Below are 25,638 nucleotides of genomic sequence, written 5' to 3'. Positions count from 1 at the left end.
GAATAAGTGATGCATAAATTAAATAATGTTAATGTATGAACATTCTACATGTTTATATATAGCATTAATTTTGTGTTTTCAAAAATGACATGATATACAGTACACATGTATTTACAAATGGGTGTTCACTCAAACAGATGATTCTGGGGTCTTCATGTCATTTAAAAAACTAACATTTCATTCCATGTTCATTAAACTTTTAGTATTTCACTCAAACTGGACACAGGATTCCCACTTTCACTCTTCATACTTAACAACCATTTTCACAGATATTTATCAGTGTGTGTGTTTTTGATTACACAACATACAAATGAACAAATTTTAAACACGTTTTCCAATATAGTATAAAGGCCACCAAAGGACAATACTATGAGCAGGTGACTTGTATATGGAGGTAATATGTGCCATTTTGTGCTTGTACACTTACTATGAGCAGGTGATTTGTATATGGAGGTAATATGTGCCATTTTGTGCTTGTACACTTAATATGAGCAGGTGACTTGTATATGGAGGTAATATGTGCCATTTTGTGCTTGTACACTTACTATGAGCAGGTGATTTGTATATGGAGGTAATATGTGCCATTTTGTGCTTGTACACTTAATATGAGCAGGCGACTTGTATATGAAGGTAATATGTGCCATTTTGTGCTTGTACACTTACTATGAGCAGGTGATTTGTATATGGAGGTAATATGTGCCATTTTGTGCTTGTACACTTACTATGAGCAGGTGACTTGTATATGGAGGTAATATGTGCCACTTTGTGCTTGTACACTTACTATGAGCAGGTGATTTGTATATGGAGGTAATATGTGCCATTTTGTGCATGTACACTTAATATGAGCAGGTGACTTGTATATGGAGGTAATATGTGCCATTTTGTGCGTGTACACTTAATATGAGCAGGTGACTTGTATATGGAGGTAATATGTGCCATTTTGTGCTTGTACACTTACTATGAGCAGGTGACTTGTATATGAAGGTAATATGTGCCATTTTGTGCGTGTACACTTAATATGAGCAGGTGACTTGTATATGGAGATAATATTTGCCATTTTGTGCTTATACACTTACTATGAGCAGGTGACTTGTATATGGAGGTAATATCTGCCATTTTGTGCGTGTACACTTACTATGAGCAGGTGACTTGTATATGAAGGTAATATGTGCCATTTTGTGCGTGTACACTTACTATGAGCAGGTGACTTGTATATGGAGGTAATGTGTGCCATTTTGTGCTTGTACACTTACTATGAGCAGATGACTTGTATATGGAGGTAATATTTGCCATTTTGTGCATGTACACTTACTATGAGCAAGTGACTTGTATATGGAGGTAATATGTGCCATTTTGTGCGTGTACACTTACTATGAGCAGGTGACTTGTATATGGAGGTAATATGTGCCATTCTATGTGTGTACACTTATATGAGCAGGTGACTTGTATATGGAGGTAATGTGTGCCATTTTGTGCTTGTACACTTGTGAAAATATTGGTAATTATGAACAGCTTCTAGGCAAAATCCTGGAATCTTAATATGGAGTTAATTCTGTTTTATACAAGAAGTTTTTTCTTTTTTCTTCAGGTGCTGACAATTGCGGTCTTGTCCATTCTTATCACAGCTCCAATAGGATCAGCCCTAATGGCTCTTCTGGGTCCTAAACTGCTACACCTCTCAGTGGGCGATCGTGAAGGGCTGGAAATAGTGCAAACAAACTACCATGAAAACCCATCCGTGTCCATAGAAGATGAATCCTCCAAAGACATTCAGTATACATTGGAAAATAATTTGGAAATTAATATTCATCAACCCAGCCATTTAGAAAAAGTTAATGGCCTTGGAAATACGGAAATAGTGAAAAGTAGTCCTATGGAGGAGACCACAAAACTTTGATGACACATAACTTGTTTAATTTATGTGATAACTTTGATGACACATAACTTGTTTAATTTATGTGATAACTTTGATGACACATAACTTGTTTAATTTATGTGATAACTTTGAAGACAGATTGAATGGACAAAATACTGCCATCCCGACCGGTTTTTGTCAATATCACCATGGGCCAGAAGATGTTTTCAGTTGCCTTCCTGTCTCATAGGCAATTATTTTACGTTTATACATTTGTTAAAAATAACTGTAAAACATCCATTGTTAAAACTCACTTTATGACATAATTCGCCTTTTTTGTTACTTTATCAAAAACAGCTGTAGTTTCTCAGTTTGACTGGTTAGTCAGACACTACTTCTCTTAGTTTTAGTTATATGTCATCTAAAAAAATGTTTGTATTATATTTGCTTATTTCAATGTGCTACTCAATCTAATTAAAATTAGCTCCACAATTACATGTGGATCTAACACCAGCCAGTTGGAGCTCATGTCCACCAATCAAAACCGTACTTGCAGAATCCTGCCAGTGATTTAAAACTAACAACACTGCGTAGTCCCCAATGTCCAGGTAACATTTCGTCTGTAAATAATAATTTAAATATTGACCAATCACACTTCGCCTTTTATAACGTTATTTGGGAGCATACAAATTCTAAAAATATCAGGTGAGTCTATTTTAGTGGCCACAGTACAGCGAACCATACAAATACGTACGGGGTTGGTTATCAGTCTTCAGTTTTACATTACAAATTATTTATTTTATAAAATAAAACATGTTTTAAGGCATTCGTAATTCACACGAAACATGTCGTATACCCTCAGGATAATTCGGAATGTTTTCAAATTATTTTTAAATCACTGGCAGGATTCTGCAAGTAAGGTTTTGATTGGTGGACATGAGCTCCAACTGGCTGGTGTTAGATCCACATGTAATTGTGGAGCTAATTTTAATTAGATTGTGTGCTACTTTTGTTTTAAAACAGAAATTTGCAGCTGAAATCTTACCTCATCAAAATATGTTAACATAACCCATATTCTATGAATTTATTTAATATATACTGATGATCAATAGAAAGTATATCAATTAGTTTTTCAAAAGTAAAAGAACACAAAAGGGAATGTGTTTATTTTGAAAGTACAATCATTTGACGAGATATGAATTTTAGTATTCATTATAATTAAACATTAGTGACCATCACAGTTCACAAACAGGACTAGAGTAAAATGACATTTTACATATAAAATGTTTTGGTATACTTTCTTTTGATCTTCAGTGTGTGTGTCTGTGTGTGTGTGTGTGCGTTTGTGTGTGTATACAGGGTTTAAGCTGCCATTTGCCATATTGCCAGATGCAATCTAAAGTTAAATTTGGCAAATGTTACCATTTTGCCACAAAGCCTTTTCAAAATGTGTTTAGCCATTTTAAAACCTAGCTCGGTTTAGCTATATATTACTTGTGTTTGGCTGCAGGTTTTCCGATCAACTTCGCCAAATTGCTAATAACTTTTAGGCTCCAGCTTAAACCCTCTAATTATAATATTATAAGTTTTGATTTGTTTTTCATATAGCCAGAAATCCAGTGTTTACATAATATGTGGCCATTCAAAATTATTTTATTAGTATATAATAGTAACCTCTTTTTATACATTATTAGAAAATTCAGTGTTTTTATATTTTTGAAATGCTTTTATTAGTACCTTCTTTTTATCCATATATATATTGGTATCAGCAAATCCAGTGTTTTTATATTTTGCAATGTTCACAAATGTGTACAGTAGATTATTAGTACCTTCTTTTCATATATACCGTATCGGTATCAGAAAATGTAGTGTTTTGTGTTTTGGAATATTCACAAATACATGCATATACAATATTTTATGGAATCATACATCTGCTACTATTGATGTACATCTTTTCTGCCTTATGGCTTATGAAACATTGATTGTACGGTACATGATGTCATTTAGAGCAGTTTATATGCATATCATATTAAAGCCAGAGTCAGAATTTGTCTTTTGTTTTTCTTTTAAGATGTAAATTTTAGGATATTTAAAGTTAAAATTCCAATTCTGAAGTAATATAAATACTTTCCATTGATCTACCAATGACTGAAATATGCATTAAAAACATTAAAGAAGACTTTGTCAGGAGAGGCAAGTAATTATTCCCACCTGCAGTGTTTTTGTAGAATGGTAAATTGACAGCAAATAAAAAGTAGTCGTACATTTCATTTGTGACTTCATGCAACTGCTCGCCTAGCACCAGGTCAGGAGAGTGATCTTCAGTCACCTCGATGTTACTCATGGTGCGACTGCTCGCCTAGCACCAGGTCAGGAGAGTGATCTTCAGTTCACCTCGATGTTACTCATGGTGCGACTGCTCGCCTAGCACCAGGTCAGGAGAGTGATCTTCAGTTCACCTCGATGTTACTCATGATGCGACTGCTCGCCTAGCACCAGGTCAGGAGAGTGATCTTCACTGCTCGCCTAGCACCAGGTCAGGAGAGTGATCTTCAGTTCACCTCGATGTTACTCATGATGCGACTGCTCGCTTAGCACCAGTCAGGAGAGTGCTCTTCAGTTCACCTCGGTGTTAATCATGATGCGACTGCTCGCCTAGCACCAGGTCAGGAGAGTGCTCTTCAGTTCACCTCGATGTTACTCATGATGCGACTGCTCGCCTAGCACCAGGTCAGGAGAGTGATCTCCAGTTCACCTCGATGTTACTCATGATGCGACTGCTCGCCTAGCACCAGGTCAGGAGAGTGATCTCCAGTTCACCTCGGTGTTACTCATGATGCGACTGCTCGCCTAGCACCAGGTCAGGAGAGTGATCTGCAGTTCACCTCGGTGTTAATCATGATGCGACTGCTCGCCTAGCACCAGGTCAGGAGAGTGATCTCCAGTTCACCTCGATGTTACTCATGATGCGACTGCTCGCCTAGTACCAGGTCAGGAGAGTGCTCTTCAGTTCACCTCGGTGTTAATCATGATGCGACTGCTCGCCTAGCACCAGGTCAGGAGAGTGATCTCCAGTTCACCTCGATGTTACTCATGATGCGACTGCTCGCCTAGCACCAGGTCAGGAGAGTGATCTTCACTGCTCGCCTAGCACCAGGTCAGGAGAGTGATCTTCAGTTCACCTTGATGTTACTCATGATGCGACTGCTCGCTTAGCACCAGGTCAGGAGAGTGCTCTTCAGTTCACCTCGGTGTTAATCATGATGCGACTGCTCGCCTAGCACCAGGTCAGGAGAGTGCTCTTCAGTTCACCTCGATGTTACTCATGATGCGACTGCTCGCCTAGTACCAGGTCAGGAGAGTGATCTTCAGTTCACCTCGATGTTACTCATGATGCGACTGCTCGCCTAGCACCAGGTCAGGAGAGTGATCTCCAGTTCACCTCAATGTTACTCATGATGCGACTGCTCGCCTAGCACCAGGTCAGGAGAGTGATCTTCAGCTCACCTTGATGTTGCTCATGGTGAAGAATTAAAAACTAAAAATATATAATGTAACATGCAATGCCCTTTCAGGGTGTATACTACCAAATCAACTCCCATAGACAACAATAGTAACATATGTGGCTAAAACTCCTACCTGCAACGTATTAATCGACATAAACGCCACGGATATAAATACTACCACCCCTGGGGGTGGTGGTCAAGCTGCTCATTTCTGAGACAACGGGTAGTGTCTATGACTACCCTAGTTCCGCACAAAATTTGAATACATGTACTTTTTTTTTTTTTTTTTTACAGGTACCCCATATTTGTTTCAAGCACAAGGCTACGTGACACGGTGGTACTGGATGAAATAAAATTGCATACATTTTTGCCCAGATGAAACTATTTTTTGTTTACAACAAACACACTCACATTTATCACCAATCACAGGACTTGTGGTGTTCACTTCTCTATCAAAGGTTTGGTGCACCTCGAACTTTGACCAAGCCAGAAGTTATTTGGTTTAGTGCTACCTTCAACAGTTTCCGATTGTTCCGACTGCTCCTCCTATTTTGATCTACACTACCAACGCCCATCTTTTTTGTACTTACTCGATGCCACACTTTATATTGTGGGGGAAAGCCCAGTGTAAGACAAATCTAAAGGAAGGGAATGTTTTATTTAACGACATGCTAAACACATTTTATTTATGATTATATGGTTAAGGACTACACAGATATTGAGAGAGGAAACCTGCTGCTACCACTTCATGGGCTACTCTTTTTCGATTAGCAGCAAGGGATCTTTTATATGCACCATACCAAAGACAGAATAGTACATACCACAGCCTTTGTTAAACCAATTGTGGAGCACTGGCTGGAATGACCAAATTGAAGTTTCCTGTGCTAAGTATAGGTTATATATCTAGTTATTGCATGATGACAAAAACCAACACTAAATAACCCAAAATATTTTATTTCACCACAACTGTTTGTAAATAAATATATTGCAAAATGTACATACAGTAGAATATTAAAGTAACAATTTCATCCCAAATATCAACCGATATCACAAAACATGTTGCATGTTTCAAATGGATATAGCTGAAGTTACAAAACCGTTTTTCTTGAATTTAAGCATTGTAAATATATGTAGTTATCCACTTGTGAGAGAAAAACAGTCTTTGTACATCTGGCCCAATGAGATCTAACAGTATGTAAACTATTATAAAATAAAGTTCATGCATGTCACAATGATTATACATAATATGAAAAAACTTTTTTAAACATTTGTGTACTAATGGAATGTTTGTTAATTTTGTTGAGTATATATATTCACAACACTAGTTTTTATGAATTTCACCTAAAATTTCCCACATTTTGAAAGATTGCCGTCACGCCTGTTTCATCATGATATTTTTGTTTTAAACTTGAAAGAATTAGATTTAAAAACAAACAGTTCAACAAACAAAAAAACCTGCCCCTTTGTCATATACATTTTCCTACAAGTAGCAGAGGCACTTTACTAATTATCTGTAGATGATGTTGCCATACAACACTCAATTACCAAACCCACATCATAACTACGGGTAAGCAGAATTCAATACCACACTGTTAAAGATGTCGGATGTCTCAATTTGGTAAATTAATATTAGAAGCAGACAAATCGTATTCAGCTCACTACAAATTGAACATTCTGAGAGTATTGCTAAAGCAATACATGTCCATTATCAGTGTTCGACAAATGTTGAAGAAAGTCCCTAGCCCTCACAGAAGCTTTTGCTAATGGCCTATATATTCTAGTAATAGAGTTGATAAAATCCACTAGCCCATACCAAACATTCACTAGCCAGGATGGAGGGCTAGTGTATTTGTCAAACCCTGCCATTATCGAGCACAATTTGTTTTATATATACCAAGTTCAAGGGCCATAAATCTGGGGGAAAAAGTGTAGATCAACATGAAAGTCGAATTTGATCTTTAGCACTACATGATAAACCTATACTCAAAATGTTATCTTGAGGCATTAGGAAATAAAAGTTTTGAAAACAATAAGTGGGAGAGACTGAAAGACACGTGGATGGAGATGAAACCTAGTCAGTCCCATCCTGATCAATGTCATGTGAATAGAAAAAAGAAACACTGATTAAGTTAGAAACATACAGATCAAGTCATTGTAACAGATATTAACCCCGATTTGTAAAGAATTGGGTTTACTGTATGGGACTGATACAATCCACTTGTTAGTCAATTTATTCTCCAAGCAAAGACAATAAAAATTCAATTGTCAAATTATTGCTACAAATTGCATAGGACACACAGCAAGCACAATTTTTCTTTTTTACCAATGAGGGTGTGCAAAAAAGAACTACGAATGTTTAATACCTATACTGGATTTCTTTACAGCATGTTTGTTTAACAATACAGCAGCATCGGTTTTGAAGTATGGATAACATGTTAAATTTCTCATTCATGAACTTCAAAAATCTTATCACAATGGGCAATGTCTGATGGTACGAATGATTCAGCATGTCAGAAAATCAACAATCCGCAGTCTTCATGTACATATAAGAATCTTGTGTAAAGCAAGCTATTTGAATATGTGTTCTATCTCATGGTCCATTCCTTGACGTGGTGACGTAGCTTGTATAATCTTGTGTAAAGCAATCTATTTGAATATGTGTTCTATATCTTGTGTAAAGCAATCTATTTGAATATGTGTTCTATCTCATGGTCCATTTCTTGACGTTTTGACGTAGCTTGTATAATCTTGTGTAAAGCAATCTATTTGAATATGTGTTCTATCTCACGGTCCATTTCTTGACGTGGTGACGTAGCTTGTATAATCTTGTGTAAAGCAATCTATTTGAATATGTGTTCTATCTCACGGTCCATTTCTTGACGTGGTGACGTAGCTTGTATAATCTTGTGTAAAGCAAGCTATTTGAATATGTGTTCTATCTCACGGTCCATTTCTTGACGTGGTGACGTAGCTTGTATGTCTCAATGACTCGGAGAACTATGCCAGCTGGAGCATCAGCTCCTGGTAGGGTCACCCAAGCTGGACTGGTCAAAGGGTAGAGACTAGACTGATATGGACCAGACAGACAGAGGATGTGAGTCAAGGAGGACAACTGTCTAGGAGAAGCAAACTCCAAAATCAAAACTTGGCTGGAGAGGCTCAGAATCCAAGTAAGGAAACTCTCCTAGGAGAAGGAAAACTCCAAACTCAAACCATGTCCATTGAAGTCAAGTGGAAACCGAAAAGAAAGGTGGTCGGGCCTTTATAAACAAATCTCTCTTCTAAAATTTAACAAATAAAACCGACCTCTACAATGTATATGCAGTGGGATGTGGGTCTTGTTCCCCCTATTGATGCATAAAAAAACTTCTTTTTTGGGGTCTTGTTATATATACTACTGCAAGCAATCTACACATCCACCAAAACAAGGCACCTGACCATATACACTTTGATCTTGCATTAAATAGAGTGGTTCTTCAAAATGCATCAGTTTTCTCATAAATATATGTTATATTATACAAAGACTGGACCCTGTAAAGAGGGATCTACATGAAAAACATTACTGTGTAAGCTGTATTATGCTGTATACATATAAAATTATCACCATCACAATTCAGACACAATTTCAAACATTCTTCATTAAAATAAAATGTTCCTAGAAATACATATTAGTTAACACTAATATTAGTAATAATAGATTATCTGTATTAATGTTTCTAAAGAGTTAAAATTACATTTTGTTTGTAGTTTATGTCTTAGTTTTGATCCAGTTTCGAAAACAATATATATATATATATATATATATATATATATATATATATATATATTGAAACCTCTCTATACCAGATTCTCTGTAAACCAGAATCCCCTTAAAGCCAGACATTTTTAATGGTCTCTGTTTAAATACCAGTAGAGCAGAACCTCTCTCAACCAGATATCCCTTAAAACAAACTTTTTTACTTGGTCCAGCATGTGTCCAGTTTAGACAGGTTTCACTGTAGTTTTGATGTACAAAATGAATTGTGATTTTAGATATTTTTCGACCATGTGAACCTGGATTTCAGTTTTAAACATCACAGCAATTTGTGTAGCAATGGCGCGGCTAGCTCTGGGTGAGCAAAACATTTCGCCAAATTATCTTTAAAAAGACAAAACCCAGTTATTCTCCTACAAAACCCAGTTATTCTCCTACAAAACCCAGTTATTCTCCTACAAAACACCAATTATTACTTCAAATTTGTTTGCCAAATTAAAATAAAATTCGCCAATTGTTCCTAAAATTCACAATAGGCGAATTTGGCAAGTGGCAGAGCTAACCATAAATGGTGATCCCTAAGAAAGAAAAATACTGCAATAATAATGTTTTAAAATCATAACAACCCTATTATCTAAAACAAATCCACATACCTAAAACCAACCCAAGTGTTTTTTCCCCTACAATTACATGCATACAACCATCAAGATTTGACATGTACATGTAAACCATTTTTAGCATTATTGTTCAGCTTTTTAGTGTATCCATTGGTCATCTGTGAAAAGCTCATCACTTTCTTTAAACCCACCTCCTTCAACTGACTGTCTTTAAACTTCATGACAAGATACATGATCCCTCCGCCCAGATTCAGACTCAGTCCCAGATAGGTAGCTACGTTGTGACTAATACCACCAAACGTAAATATCCCTAGTATCGTCTGAACCATGGCCTTCAAGCCTCCAACAACACTGGTGGTCAGAGCAGACGTCAATCCCGTGCACAGGAACAGAGAGTAGTTGAGAAGACATCCCATGGAGATGGTTAAAAAAAAGACGAAGATGAACATGGGGTTGGAGTACTGGCTGTACTGCCAGACACTGCCCATCTCGCCGTTGACGAGGGCGGTGATGGCCAGGATGGGGAGGGTGTTGAAGCTGTTCAGTTGTAACGTGTCCACCGTAGACTGGTTCTTCGTGGCATACTTCTGAACGAGCAGCAGGTACAGAGTCTGCGTCACATTGCTCACTGCTCCACAGAAGTAAGCTGACCAAATAAATGAAAGATCTCCGTACCCTGCAACAAACAAAAATAAATAAAAATTAACAAGCATTCTGAGAGTACTGCCAAAGCAATACATGTTCCCTACAGGACCCAACAGTTTTTTGTATCTACAAAGTTCAAGGTCCATAAATCAGTCAAAAATGGGGGCAATGCACATGAAAGTCAAACTTGATCTGTAACTCTATATAATAAAGCTATACACAAAATTTCAGCTCAATAATATTCCCAGGTGGTGAATACAACAGGTGCTAAGTCCTAACGATTCAAATCATTGATATGTTTACATAACTCTTAGCAATCGTACCATCGAAAAAGTTGATCATTTGGTACAAAGTGATTATAAATCCAGTTTAAAAAATGCTTGTGGCTAAAAACATGCCATGGAAAGAAAATCGAATATGGTGATGTTGGTCCACAGCAAAAATAAAGTGTCGTGGAGAATAGGAATTTCATGGCCATCTCCATGTTGGCAATTGTAGAATTCTGGTATTCTAAGTTAGCAATAGAAATAAGCAGAATTTTACATTAAGAAATCTACTTGTCCAGCAATATTTTCATTTGTTCAAATAAATGTTTTGTTTTATTCAAGTACAAGGACTGTATTTTTTATTGTTCAAAATTAATCTGAATTGAAATTTTTTTACTTGTCCACTGGACAACTGTTGAGGTACATTTTGCTTGTCCGAGCAGATTTTCACTTGTCAGGACAAATGGACAAGTGCATATTTCGAACACTGTAAGTTGTTATGTTTTTTCAAAGTATCCAGTTTTAACAAAACCACCAACTGCAGTAAATATTCCATGACTTTAATTTTAAAAACGGCAAAGGTTTATATGATCACAAGTAGGAGCAGATTTAGTAAGAAGACCCAGGCAGCCTAGTTCCCCTCTATTTTTGACTAAGTAATTACATTTTTCTTTACCTTAATTAATAAGTACGTTTTAATAATTTTCAAGGAAATACCTGTACTTTAATATATCCGAAAATTGGCTAAACCAAAAATGTTCACACTGTGAACACTCCTCTTACCTGCGATGATACATCCGGATGTCAGGAGAACAATGGACGCGATGACCATCTTCGTGGGTCGGTCTTTCTTGAGGATACACACGGAGAACACCAGGGTGGTGAGTGGAACGCACCGCTTCAGAACGCCGTACATAGCGATGTTCATGTGAGAGAGTGCCGATAACGAGAACACGGCGTTGGCTCCGTAGAACATCGCAGGCCACAGGAAGTCCCGACCGCGTGACAATGTGTAGCTCGGCAGCACGATGACGCCGGAGACACTCAGCAGCTCGAGCAGACTGATGGTGAAGATCATCTGGACGGTCATGATGAACACCGGATAGTCGAACTCGAATGTTGCCAGCAGCATCTTGTTGATGAAGGCGGCAGACACTGAGCAGACGCCATAAAGCAAGGCCGCAAGAAAGCCTTTAATTCTAGTCTCCAGACTCGTCATGGGTTCCGTCTGGATCTCCATAACAACCTCATTTTTGTTGTCATGGTGATGTTTGTTGCTGCTGCTGCTGCTGTTGTTGTTGTTGCTACTCCCAGACATATCTGACCAGTTAATGACTGATAACACAACAATTACTGGAAGACAAAACAGAGCGGAAAAGATATAGTAGGATTATGGTAATTTTATAGGATTGCTAATATAGTAATATCACTTCAAAAGTTCCTGTTAAAAGATGTCAAAGACAACAGCAGAGTTTGAATTTTACCATGGCAGCAATGGCAAGTGCTATGGTTGTCCTCCTTACTTTATGTTTTTACTAAAAATTGGAAGTTGTTTACGGCAAGAAAAATACTGTTGTGCACTAGTTACGGTACTTTGTTTTCCTCCACAGCTTTCCAATATGTAATAAATAGTAATATTGTCATTGGTAATATGATTTTAAAAATCTAACAAATTGCATAAACTAGACCCAAATACATCAGGGTGAAATATTTTTTTGTAAAACAAAACTTGGTTACCAGTACTTAATTCTAAAGTAACCTACTTAAGTTGCCCCCAGGCCAATCTTATGAAAGATAACTTTGCCTTGGTGCCCCTTCAGTTTGCATTGATTCCCTAATAATAATTTAAGGCAACACTAGTTCACCTAGTCTGAACGGACGTAGAAAGAAAGTGTGGTTAGAAAAGTAATGACTTAATGTGCCACCTGCACCAAGATCTGGGTTTTTTAAAAACATTTTGACAGATCTACTATTGGAATTGGGCATCCACTATAAACATCAGCATAATAAATAACAGGCTGAATTTTGATGAACTTTTGGCAACACTTGCCTTGCCTCCCCCTCCACCCCCAAAATAAAAATGTGACCCCATTAACAGTACCGACATCACTTGTGTGGTTCAAGAATTGATGGAAAAGACAGGGGACACACGTGTTGTACGTGTAGCCAGGATTTAGTTGGGTTATAATTGTAGGTGTACTGTCCGTGTACCGGTAACCAGATACATCTACCATTCATGACAGTCACGCTTTGTGCTCGATTTACAATTGTTATCAACAGCATGTTAGGCCTATTCAATGTTTAATGTTAGGTAGTTCTTACTGAATTAATGGGTGTCCTTTTAGAATGAAGTGTCCGCATGTCTGTTCAGTGACATTCCAGTACTTAGTCACTTTCTTTTATACATAATAATATAACAAAACTCGAAAAAAAAAATTGGCCACCACCACACCCTATCTGGCAATTTCCGTCTGTAACATGTCGAGGTGTACCGAAGTTTACAACTGCATATATCGGGCAATTCCGGATTTTAGCGCATCCAATCGATAAATACCGGCATATTTCGGATTCAATAGACGGAGATTGCAATACATAAATAGAATCCCACAGGTGACAATGTTAACAATTTTGGCTGAAAATACTGTGCTATATATCAATCAAATTATGAACCATAAATATGAATTCTACAACACATTCCATGATTGATTAACTAATGCAAGTGGAAGTTTTCACAGCTCGAATTGTTGCAGCACAAAATTGTATTTACAGGTGCCCATACATGTTTCAAAAACAAGGACATGCCTATCATCTCCAAATTGATCTAGCCAAATGCTACTAGTATTTTGTATAGGGCTACATGAAAAATCCTCATGAGCTCATATTTTAATTAACAATATGGAGTAAATAGTACTGTTACTGATATACAGTACTAGTAATACAAATTTTAAAAATTAAAATATTTTTTATAAGTGCATTCCTAGCTTTACTGGCATTGTTGTTTTTGACTAATAAAACCATTTTATAAACTACGGTACTGTAATAAATTACATATTCAATACATTTTCTTTTGGGGAATATCAATGTCTGTATAGTTATTGATGTGTTTTATTTACAGGGCTTCTAGATTATGACAGCCCCACTCCCATGGCTAGTGGTATTCAATGTTCGGCTAGTAAATAACTATTATTACCATGCCCGACGGCTAGTGAATTGTTTTTGGTCAAATCATTCAGTTAAGTCTTATTTTGTAAATATGAATATCCTGCCCGCACCCCACCCCCAAATGTTAATGTGTTTAAGCTCTCTCTCCCTCTTCAGGTGACATATCCAATTATTACTATTATTTAGTAAAACTGTATTAACTTAAAGTAAAGTAGGACTAGTGAATTTTGAATTGTGGTTAATAAATTTTAAAAATCACTGATCCCATGGCTAGTGGATTAAAAATTTTTTCTAGAAGTGCTCACTGTTATTTAGTACATGTATTATCTTCTCCTTTTTTCTTATTTACAAAATGACTGGAAGGTAAAATCCCACTTGGTTTACTTCAAAGCAGCAGAAAAATATATACATTGTATATATATATATATATATTTTATTAAAATTTTCTCGCATGTCTTCAACACTGCTGTTCAAAAAGTCACACTACAAGTGTTGAAATTTTAGAAGCAAAAATTTGGGCTCATCTTGTTCCAACCATCACTGTGAATGGTATATTAGATTAAACTGTAGATGTTTTTCTGGTTGAAAGACAATGTTGTGCGGGCCTTATGTGCCACAAGGCACCAAGAAGATAAGTAAGACAATGTAGATAAAAGAGCCCTCACTACTGATCAGTAGAGTAGCTTCTGAGGTAACAGGCTTCACTTACTGTAAAGCACTCACAAGTTGATGTGTGGGTCATCTAGAATCAATCCCTGTCGGCAAACCCATTGGACTATTTTTCGTTCCACTCAGTGCAGTACTGTTGTAGGCTCCTATGTGCACTTAAAAACTCCCTTGCTACTACTGGAAAATTTTTGTGGATTTTCTCTTCAAAGATCTGACATTCAATAGCTGATGATTAATACATTAATGTCCTCAAGTGGTGTTGTTAAACAAAATAAACATTAAACTATTACTTTTTATAACAAGTCAAACAAATACCTTATGCCCAACAACAATCATTGTAGTTAAAAATGTACTGAAGTTTTGTAAAATATTCTTCTTTGAAAGTGGAAAGTGGCTGTAGTTAACCACTTAATGCTTCTGCAAAAATTAATGAATTTTTTTAATTATTATTATTTTAGTTTTTTTTAAGTACACCAGTTTGTTTTTAAAAAAAATTTATAATAAAAAAACACCAAAAAAACCTGATGCCCAACCCCCAACCAGACAAGTAGCTGGCAGTCTATTGGTATTAACAATAGTTATATTTATGCTCCAACCACCATTTCTTTTTTTTTTAGAAAATTAAAACAAAAACAGAAGAAAAAGAAGTAAAATTAATGACAATATCATTACATCACTGGTCGACCCACTGATCCCTCCATCCCAGGCAGTGCCCCACAACTGGTATATCAAAATCTATGGTATATGCTGTCCTGTCTGAAAATGCATATAAATGATCCCTTGCTGTTACGAAAAACATCTAGTGTTTTCTGTTCATGTTCTTAACACCAGTTCAAAAAGGTTAAAAAAGAAAAAAAGTACAATAAGTTGGAAAGATGATTATTACGACAATTGTCTGTAACAAATTTGATATGAAATATCCCTTGCTGCTAATGGAAAAATGTAGCAGATTTTCTCTGAAGATTACAGACTTGCAGGTGAAGATATACGGTACCTGTCAGAAGTATCAATGTTGTATTGAAGTAGTAGTATTAAACAAAACCAACTTTATTTACATCACTATAAAACTATATGTACACTGAGTAACATTACAACACAAGTCTGAGAACATTCTTTTAAAAAGCATTTTATTACTGTTCAACATTGTACTTAATTAATGTTAGAACATCTTGATTGCACATTCATGCTTACATTACTACCAAGAACGTCACACATCTGAATTAAGTAAAATGTACAAGACAGAATTTACTTTTAAAAAAACTAAATAACTTCACACATCTTTCAACTGACAGTATAATTCTAAATACACCATGTTTTAACAATTATTGGTTTCTATTCTGTAAAGTATGCACAGTCTCATATTAAATAAAACTTAGATCAGTTTAATTGACAAACAACTGAACACACTTAAAAACATAAGTTACCATTGTGTTTCTCCTAGAACAAGTTATGGCATTATGCTCTTTTAACAATGACAAATGTTTTCTGGAATTAACAAATCTGTCACTTTGTATGTGCTCAGAATTCTGCTATTCTCAGTTGTGTTGTTGGAGGTGGGGTTAATGTATCCAGTTTTAATTAACAAAACTACCCACTTCAGTATTCCTTGACTTTAATTTTAAAATGGCAAAGGTTTATATGATCACAAGTAGGGGCAAATTTAGGAGAAGACCCAGTGATCCTGGTCTCACAACCTCCTCTTTTTTTTGAATAAGTAATGACATTTTTCTTTGTATACGGTGAAGAGTCTGGCTATCGACACCACTAAAGGACATTCATCAATGTTACAGGCCCCCTCCCTATTATAAAATCATAGGCCCCCTCCCTATTATAAAATCACAGGCCCCCTCCCTATTATAAAATCACAGGCCCCCAACTGAAAGCATGTCACAATTGTATAAATCACTAGAAAGCTGCAAGAGATTGATACACTGGTTATTTCATGGGAACCATTACATTATAAAGTTTAAGTTGAATGATAGTAGTAATTAATTTTTTATAAAACAAATTTCAAATGTAAGAATAATACCCTCAACTACCCGGTATATACCTATAAAATATTACAACCATAATTCCATTTATTACTTTTTTTTCTTTGTTTTTTTAAATTGATCAAAAACATCTATAGATAACCTCACTCTATAACTTTGCAAATGTAAAAGAAAAAAAAAAGGGCTCAAGAAACTAAAAGAGGAAGGCTAAAACATGTGTCAATGTTTATGTTTTTTAAATTTTATCAAAGTATTCCTTACAATTTGATATTCTCAAGTTAATTACACAAATAGTACGTCTGGAGCTGATTAATTTGTTGTAGGGGTTTATTAAAATAATATTTTAAAAAAATATCATTATATGACACTTGCAATTATGATAATGGCCCTTTTAAACTATAAATTCAACATACAAATGCATATAACACTCATGTATCTCCTTTTTATTTCTAAATATACTAACTTTATATTTAAGTGTATTTGATAATAACTGATATAATTATGATAGTTTATTTTTAAAAGATTTTGCAGAATTTACAATTCAATATTTATAAATAAAACATAAAAAATCCCAGGTAATTGATTAATTTAATATTAATTTAATTGAATTAGGGTGGCAGAAAATGTTACGGCCATGGCAGGTTATGTCCAAGTATCTCTCAGCACATTAACCATTATAATTACATATCACACTAAAATGACACCACTTTTTCACCATACAATTATCCTTTAAAAATGAAAAAGTAAAAAAACCCCAGTTTTTTGGTGATTATTAAGCAATCTAAATGCCAAGTAAACTATAGTCAACATACATAAATACTAAGTAGACATAGTGTAAATAAAATGAACATTAGCCTCCAAATAATTATTTAAGACCACCCAAGAAAAGCACTATATAATTTTATTTTTAAAATAGTCAACTGAAAAATAAAAATTAAACTTCTTTTTTCAAAATTCATTTTCTTATGGATTCTGTGATGGGGTATAAATAATAACTGTTTTGTATTTTCTTTCCATAAAAGAAGAAAATACAACATAGATAAGTTTGAGTAAATTCACAAAACATATGTACACACTGAAAACAACCTTATTATTAATGCTGATAGATGTTTAACCTTTGTGGCTGAACATTAAAAAACCCCAAGATTAACAAAACATTTAAAAAAACAGGAACTGCAATTCTACATCAATATACACAAACAGTTGACCATGCAAATGAACTGAGATTGCACCTAATGTTCTTTGTATGATTAGTGTGGTTGTTATGTTGACATCAAATGTTAGATGCCCAATTTTTGTTTTATTCTATCGTTTTCATGTGTTACCTTTCAACATGTTTCATCAATTTACACACAAAAAGTAAACACAACAATGTTTAGCAATGTTTGATCCAATATATTAGATGTAAATGAAACTGTAAATGCAGCAACGTGTTACTTTTTTTTCTCCAACTTTGAAAATATTAAATTGAAATTGAAATGAGCTGTAGATCAATTGCACAGTAGTGTATTGTATTTGCTCTTAGATGTTTGGCTGCATCAGCCATCATATGCACATGGTGGACATGCCTGGATGTTAACTGGATATTATCATATTAAATAAATAATATCCATCCATCCAATGTTTTGTCACTGTATGGATAATTACATCTCAACATGCTGTTTCATGTACACTATGGCCAATACAGGGTAAAGAAGCAATACTAGAAATGAAAAAATAACAACAAAATTTAACTCTGTACAATCTTAATACCATTTTTAATACAGTTCCTAAATCATGTCTTCGAACAGTAATTATCATTTTGGTTTAAAATTGCTTGACAATAATAATTAAGAACTGCCACAATGTAAAAATGGGATCTACTTTTCTTCTCATAAATGCTGTAATGTACATTTTATATTCCGAAATACCACATTACAACTTTATGCAGAAAAGACGGTGGAAATGGAAAGTGTTTTCTCTTCTTTTAGTAAGATTGAACAAGAAAATAGTTGTTTCACTCTCTCTCCTTATTAAATGCATGTAAATTATATTCATGCAGGTTCACACTATAGAAAACATTCTTAATCCACAATTAACACCTGAAAATGTATTACAAGTCTTAGAATATTTAGTTATTTTTTACAGCATCAATAAACTTGTAATGCAATCTGTTTTGCCTTTTGTATTATGTTACACAACTTCTTCTCTGCCCTACAGCTTACATATGTATACATAACTAGTTATGTTTCGTCATCTATTGTTAGACTAGCACTTGTAGCTTCTGAGAAAGAGAAGAAGAAAATGCAAATACAAAAACCTAACAAACCTAAACAAAACGTTCTGTCAGCTGAGTATCACTGAGGTCTTTCCTCAGAAGATAACATAACAACAGTGGTCCAGGTGTAATAAAATTCCACTCTTACAAAGTGTACTCAAGATTTAATCTTTGTGACATTAAACATACACACAGCAGAAAAAGAAATTCTGGTGTCACTTGCGTATTAATTTATTACGAACCAGGGAAATAAATACTAAAAAAAAAAAGAACATTTAAATCCATGAATTATTTTAAAACACATATACAATTATGTACAACTGCTGCTTGAATAAACCTCTTTGTTTGGCAGCTATGTGGATTTAATTGTAAATTTTTGTCCTTAATGACAAAAAGTTAATGCAAAACAGCATTAAACTTTCTGCTGAGCTGAATATCAGACCATTTTCTAACCATAGAGAACTACTTTGCATTGATGCTGCTCGATTCTCTAAGGAATTGTTTGAATTTACTGCTTTGTACATACATAAAATGTTTAACACATGAACAAGAAAAAGTGTGTGTTTTGGATGAATGAATGGACAGATGAATGGGTAAACACATGGAACCCCTGCCTATATCCACTCGTCTATGGAGGGGTTGATGATAAAACTTGCAACTAATCTCACTCATACTCTTAGCATAAGAACTACATTTCACTTATTCAGTGTCCACTATGAAATCCATCCTTTTTGCTAGTGTAATTCACACCTGTATAGTAATTCACAGCTTCAGTTTTTGGTTATAGGTTTCTTCATAATATATACGCCCCAATGTTCAGGACTTTTATCTCGCAGAATGGGATGCCGACACGGACCGAACTGCTTTGTATACAATGAAACTTAATCCCAGTAGAGCTGCCAGTCCCATACCAATCTTCAGGTATATCTGGCTTCCACTGGTGTACAGAGTCCTCAGATGTCTGGGGAAGAGAAAAGACAAAAACGAATTTACTTCTACAGGATTCAAACGTAAGAATTTGTCACCCACATTTTTTTTTTTTTTTTTTAATTGCCTTGGGTGAAATGGCTTACCAACGGCAACTTTGAACCTCCCTAGTGATTGTTTTTACAGCAAATAAACTACTGAAAGGTTATTTTGCTGCGTATAGATATATTACAAACTTACAAATGTTAAATCCTGGCAGATAATATACACTAGGTGTAGGATATACATTTTGCCATCGTTGAGGAGCTTTACCGATTGCAATAATTTTTATCCAATGGCACAAAAGTGCTGTCTGTGATGCTCCCAGCCTACAGCAATTCATATCTCAACGAAAGCAATGGCCACCAGTGCCATCATTAAGTTCGAGCCCTGCTGCTAGCATTTATAATCTTACAAAATGCATCTAATAATTGTACAAATTGAATACTAATTACAAAATATTTAAAGTTTTCACAAATATTAAGAAGAATTACACTTAACACACACCAGTGAAAACAGCACACAGAAACGTGTATGTTTAACATCAAAATACTACAGAAGATTTAATTATTAAATAGCCTGTAAAAAACCCTGGATTAAAAGAACAAATACTGGAATGAAGATGGTGGAAATGGATTTGAAATGAAGACCAGTTGGAAAATAATAGTTTGCCAATTATTTTATCAGTAAATTCACAATTACATTTCTGTTTGAATATTTTATTAAAAAAAAAAAAAAAAAAAAAAAAAAAAAATAATAATAATAATAATAATAATAATAATAATAATAATAATAATAATAATAATAATAATAATAATAATAATAAATAATAATACTGTCTAAGACTGTGTATTAAGTACAGGATATACACAAAAAGCAGAATGTGAGGTAAATAAATATTAGACATAAATACATGTACTAAAATAAAAAGATACATATTATTTCCAATTACAGTGACGCACTTTATAAAGTCTATACCATGCAGACTGACTGAAAGAGAAACAAACAGCAGTTAGTTTGAAAGAGTAGCTTAGTTAGCTGGGAAAGTGGGAGGGAATGACACACACTGCAATAAACATTGTCTATTAAAGCACCACTGCCAGTGTTTATCTTATCAAGTATACACGTCTACTACACAACTGTATCAGTCACTACACCAACTTCTGCACTTGTACACTGTGTATTTGTGGACCTTGTAATCATGTGGATCAAAAACAATTTTCCATGTGAAAAATCCTTCTGTATTTTTACTGATACTCATAATAAGAACTTTATATTTTTCCTGTGGGCTACATGTTCAGATTAATCCATTCTACAGTGTAATTATGTCAATATAAAGAATGTATTGGCAAAAGATACCAGGGAGGAAATGTAATTTATGGGTGACAAACTCTTCTAATATTCGCACATTATAGTTTCTGTATTATTTGCAAGTTGCAGCTGTTGCAATATTTGCACTTCACAGTTACAGTCATATCTGCACTTATATTACTGTAATATTTGTACTTAATAGCTGCTGTAATATTTGCACTTTTTGGTTGCTGTAATATCTGCACATCACAGTAATATTTTGGACAAATGGTCCGGCAGTGTTCCACAGACACAGAACACAGTGAAGTATGATAGTTAGTACCAAATACATGTACTTCATGATCACCATCATGACGGCTATAACAAGATAGAAAACTGACATCATGATTAAACTACCATTATTCCTCACCTGATTTATTATCCGAAACTTAAAAACATAAACTTACCAGTAACTACAGAATATAACCAGAATCCTAATACATTTGATGATACAACCCAAGTTATACAATTTGAAATTCTTTGACAACTGCTCGCCTCATTCAAGTTGCTTACTTGTCATGCTTAGATTACAAAGCACACCACAAAAGTAAAAGCTTATGTTGTGTCCAAAGTCATGTGCATGTTTTGTCAAATCAATTAAGGAACAGGTTTAAAATATAAAGCAAAGCACATGATTACGTTCATACCCATATGTCTATAAAAGGTTATTAGTTGACATTGGCTGATATTACAATACTCAATAATAGTGCTTAAGGATACATAATTTTTAAATACTAATAAAGAATTATAATACTTTAATAACATAACTTTAATCATTTTTGTTTTCTTTTAAATCTTTATAAAAGTTGCTGAATGTTTCTTGCATGGTTACTATTTTATTTGTGGTATTGGGTGGGTTTTCTTTTTTTAGGTTTTGTCTGGTGGGTGGGGGTATTATTATTATTATTTTGTTTTTTAGATTCTTCAATTTATTTTGTTGTTGAACAAATGTAAGTGATGGTAATTAATTATAATATAAAATGTACAAATCACTGTAGTTTGGGGAAATCCTCTGCCCCTCCCCAACCTATAAACATGATTCAGATCAAAAGCAAGACAGCACATTGCTTTATTTGAGTGGAAGTAAACAAATTACAGCATGCAAAGCCATTTTAATTACATTTAATACAAAACCAAAACATCTTTAAAACAAATGTACACTTTACAGTTTATAATAGTTAGGTGTTTGAACGAATCACATAAATGTATATTTGCTTTATGCTGAATGTGTACAACATGTTTGAATTGTTTTTTCGATTGATTTTGAAATTGCAGCAAGCTAATCATTTTATTTTATTATTTATTTATTTATTTTATTTTATGTTTAAAATATTTTGTAATCGGCACATTCATTCTGGAAAAGTACAATATATCTATCTGGATTAAATGCCTGACATGAATTTCAGCAAAGTTAACCTAAAATATCAAAACAAAATACACAAATACAAGCAAAAAGCTATATTCATAATTATTATAATATTTCCGTATATGCACACATACCACTTTAAATAATAGACATAAAATAGTCCCTCTCGACATTTCCTTATAATAAATGCACTTATGAGGCACAATATAATTACAGATCTATATATAAATTATTTTTGAAAATCCATTTCCCATATTAATAATTATATCAATCTATGACATTGTTAAAGTTACATGTTTTACAAAATTGTTATAAAGCCACAACTGTTATTTATGAGTAAGCAAATATTAATTATACACATATACATGTTTATATAATACACTTAATGACCATATAAATAAGTAATTAACGCATGTTTTACAAGAAACTGAAATGATTATACTAGTGATAAACATAATAAACATAAGCATTACAGCACAGACAAATAAATTAATCCACTGATACACAGGAACAGAATGGTGAAATTACTATAACACTGAAGATTATCTACAAGGTGCAACATTCACAGACACCAGTATATTACACATGCAAGGAGGACCCAACAGTGATGCATAAATCATGGGGTCGGTAGTGAAACAAACTGGTAGTACCACCCAATGTCTTCTGACCAACAAACTGTACAGTACTGTGAACTAGCAAAGTGGTTCTATATAATATTTATATACTTTCTTTTTATACAATTTTATAATAAACAAGAAAACTGTGTTTATTGAATTTTATAATAAACAAGAACAGTGTTTATAGAATTTTATAATGAACAAGAAAAGTTTTGCTGTTCTGTGAAACATATCAGAGATTTTCGGTTGAATCTGATATAGTGGACATTTTGTATACAGATCCATCTCTAATAAGTGTTTTAGGCCCATAGCCAGGATTTTGAGAGGGGGGTCGTTTAGACTTATAGTGAGGCACGAAGTGCCTCACACAAGGGAGCTAAGCGCCAGAGTTGCTTAGGGGGTCCGGGGGCATACTGAAAAAAAAAGTCACCGGTAAAGGGGGGGGGGGGGGGGTGTCTCGACCCCACCCCATTCGCTAGGGGCCTGTTTTAAGTCTATAAAGGCCATTAATTTTTCATATTGGACTAGTTATCAAATGTTATTAAGAAATATTTTTAAAATAATCTTTTAAGTTTGACTGTATAGATCATAATATAATGTATTTCAATGTTCAATATTGTCAATTTATCCACTATGAATACATGTATGATGTGTTTTTGGGGGGGGGGGGGGGGGGAGCCAGGGTGTAATATTATTATTAAGTGGGTTTTTATATATAAATAAGATATTAAATAGGAGTTTTGTTTTGGTTCAGGTCTCAATTGTATTTTTAAATATCTATGAATAGATGTTGAATGATTAGATATAAAGATGAGAATGTGAGATTTCAAAGTTTTATTTTACATTTTCAGACTAAGGTTTAAAAATTATGACCGAGAAATATTTATAGTTTTTAGCATTCAAAAAAGAAAGAAAGACACAACACCCCCAACTAATCAACTACTACACTGACTGCACTAAACAGTTGCAGCCATTATGTAGAACACCTTTAACATACACAGCACAAGAAGAGTGATTTTTAACCAACTTGACATAATGTTTAATTTTCAAGGTAGAACAAGATACTGACAGAATGTCCATTATTTAAGAATTAAACCAACAAGAGGAACAGCAGCTGTTATTAAAACCATAGTCAAAAGACTCATTAGTGGTGGCAGGAACGAAGAATCAGGGTACTGATGACAACTTTCTTGAAATCTTTACAACTATCAAGTTTGCAAGATGTTCAATCTGTAGACTGTAATGGATAATTGCTGGTATAATAAATAGAATACGTAAAAAATAGTGCCCAAAGACAGTTATTTCATTTCCAAATAATAATTTACAATGATTATTTTGAATCAAACGACTGTGAAAGGCATTCAAGTGATTTTTTTTTTACCTCTTGTAAATATCAATTTAAAATCCGGCCTGTAAGTCTAATATGCATTATAATTATATCTGTCTTCGGAACTACACTGCATTTTGAAAATGATCTCAAAAGAATATCCACCAAGTGTGTTTTTCAGTCCAACAAAACAAAATGTTCATGCACATACAGGTAAGAGGTCAAGTAGCCTACAAACTGACTACCACGGCAACCACAAAGAGTGCACTACTGACCCCAGAATAAAAATTTAAGAACCTCAGTTTCTCTTCGACCCACAAGGATCTTTGATGGACCAACAACATGTGCACCAGTCGTTTCAGGTTACTGAAAGTGAAACCACATTCAAATACATTATTTATATAAGAATCGGACCATGGCAACAGAAGAAGAATTCCAGTATTAAAATGTGGCTGAAGTTAATAAGCAGTTAATAAGGTGGTGCTGAAAATCATGGAAACACACTCGCAGATATGCAATTACTCAATACCACAGCTCAACATTTTCCGTTTGTTCGTTTTGTGGAACATAAAAATTTAAATCATAATGTAAATTACAGATGCATTATTAACATACACAAATATAAACCAGATACTGAAACAAGAAGAGAACAAATTCATTAAGTTTCACGTAACCCAGGCCTCTCTATGAGACACGAGCAGTTTTACATGCTCACCTCATACTCACAGACGGAATGTGTTGAGTATTTCTACACATGGCTGTCATTTGTTTGCTTTAGTATGAATGTGGTGTTACGACACTTATTTTTTAAACATGTGGAACTGCTTTCCGTATTAGATATTTCACGCCTGGAATTATTATCAGGATACCAACTGTTTTCTTGCAGTTTTTAAAAGGAATTACTGTATAAAACAATATATTTAGACATGCATCTACACTAAAAGTATAAAAACAAAGTTGCTGTTCATATCTTCAAACTGAATTTAAAAATAAGGTCAACAGTTTTTGATACATAATACAATATTAAAAGTCTAAAGAAGATATCGGTGCAATATTAAATTAATTTAACAACAGACGTTTTTTAGATGTAGCAAAATATTAAAAGGTTCAATATGATGTTCATCAGAAAATAAAATAAAATGAATTTATTATTAACAGTCTTGCAGTAGATATATTATTATTACACAGAAAGGTTCAAGAAGATGTTGATGACATGAAATAACAAACTGCAATCAGGTAAAACTAAACACTATTTATTTTGAAGCTAAGGACTATAAAAAATCTGCATCT

At 34.3% G+C, this 25,638-nt stretch overlaps 3 protein-coding genes across 8 annotated transcripts in view; 1 reads left to right on the top strand and 2 right to left on the bottom strand.

Moving 5' to 3' along the window:
* Positions 1-2,382, top strand: part of LOC121379281 (sodium/hydrogen exchanger 9B2-like) — a 29,649-nt gene extending 27,267 nt beyond the window's left edge. For all 4 annotated transcript variants that reach the window (XM_041507825.1, XM_041507824.1, XM_041507823.1 and 1 more), the window contains one exon: positions 1,589-2,382. In XM_041507825.1, coding sequence (XP_041363759.1) covers positions 1,589-1,897 — 309 coding nt within the window. In that variant the 3' untranslated portion in view covers positions 1,898-2,382. The remainder of the gene's footprint in view (positions 1-1,588) is intronic.
* A 3,917-nt stretch (positions 2,383-6,299) lies between these two features.
* On the bottom strand, positions 6,300-13,101 carry LOC121378676 (UDP-galactose/UDP-glucose transporter 7-like). The gene is made up of 3 exons (XM_041506956.1): positions 12,966-13,101; positions 11,427-11,996; positions 6,300-10,408 (listed from the first exon to the last, which is right to left on the bottom strand). The coding sequence occupies exons 2-3, from the start codon at positions 11,959-11,961 to the stop codon at positions 9,819-9,821; spliced, it is 1,125 nt and encodes a 374-aa protein (XP_041362890.1). The 5' UTR covers positions 11,962-11,996; positions 12,966-13,101; the 3' UTR covers positions 6,300-9,818.
* Positions 13,102-15,584: 2,483 nt separating this feature from the next.
* LOC121378285 (mitochondrial Rho GTPase 1-like) overlaps positions 15,585-25,638 on the bottom strand; it is a 28,421-nt gene continuing 18,367 nt past the window's right edge. Inside the window, exons 20-21 of one of the 3 annotated variants that reach the window (XM_041506382.1) lie at positions 24,646-24,714; positions 15,585-19,683 (exon numbers count right to left, since the gene is read on the bottom strand). In XM_041506382.1, the coding sequence (XP_041362316.1) occupies positions 19,548-19,683; positions 24,646-24,714 (205 nt within the window). In that variant the 3' untranslated portion in view covers positions 15,585-19,547. Of the gene's footprint in view, positions 19,684-20,581; positions 20,679-24,645; positions 24,715-25,638 lie in introns of those variants that run through there. The other 2 variants (XM_041506384.1, XM_041506383.1) reach the window with 2 other exon arrangements.

The sequence above is a fragment of the Gigantopelta aegis genome, chromosome 8 (genome assembly GCF_016097555.1).
Source record: "Gigantopelta aegis isolate Gae_Host chromosome 8, Gae_host_genome, whole genome shotgun sequence".
NCBI classification, from domain to species: domain Eukaryota; kingdom Metazoa; phylum Mollusca; class Gastropoda; order Neomphalida; family Peltospiridae; genus Gigantopelta; species Gigantopelta aegis.
Note: the sequence above shows the minus strand (reverse complement) of the source record. Positions and strands in the feature narration are given on the sequence as shown.

Coding starts and splice junctions, on each gene's coding strand:
- LOC121378676 (XM_041506956.1), bottom strand. CDS start 11,961: ATGTCTGGGAGTAGCAACAACAACAACAGCAGCAGCAGCAGCAACAAA. Junction 10,409..11,426: donor ATCCGGATGTATCATCGCAG/GTAAGAGGAGTG, acceptor TGTTTGTTGCAG/GGTACGGAGATCTTTCATTT.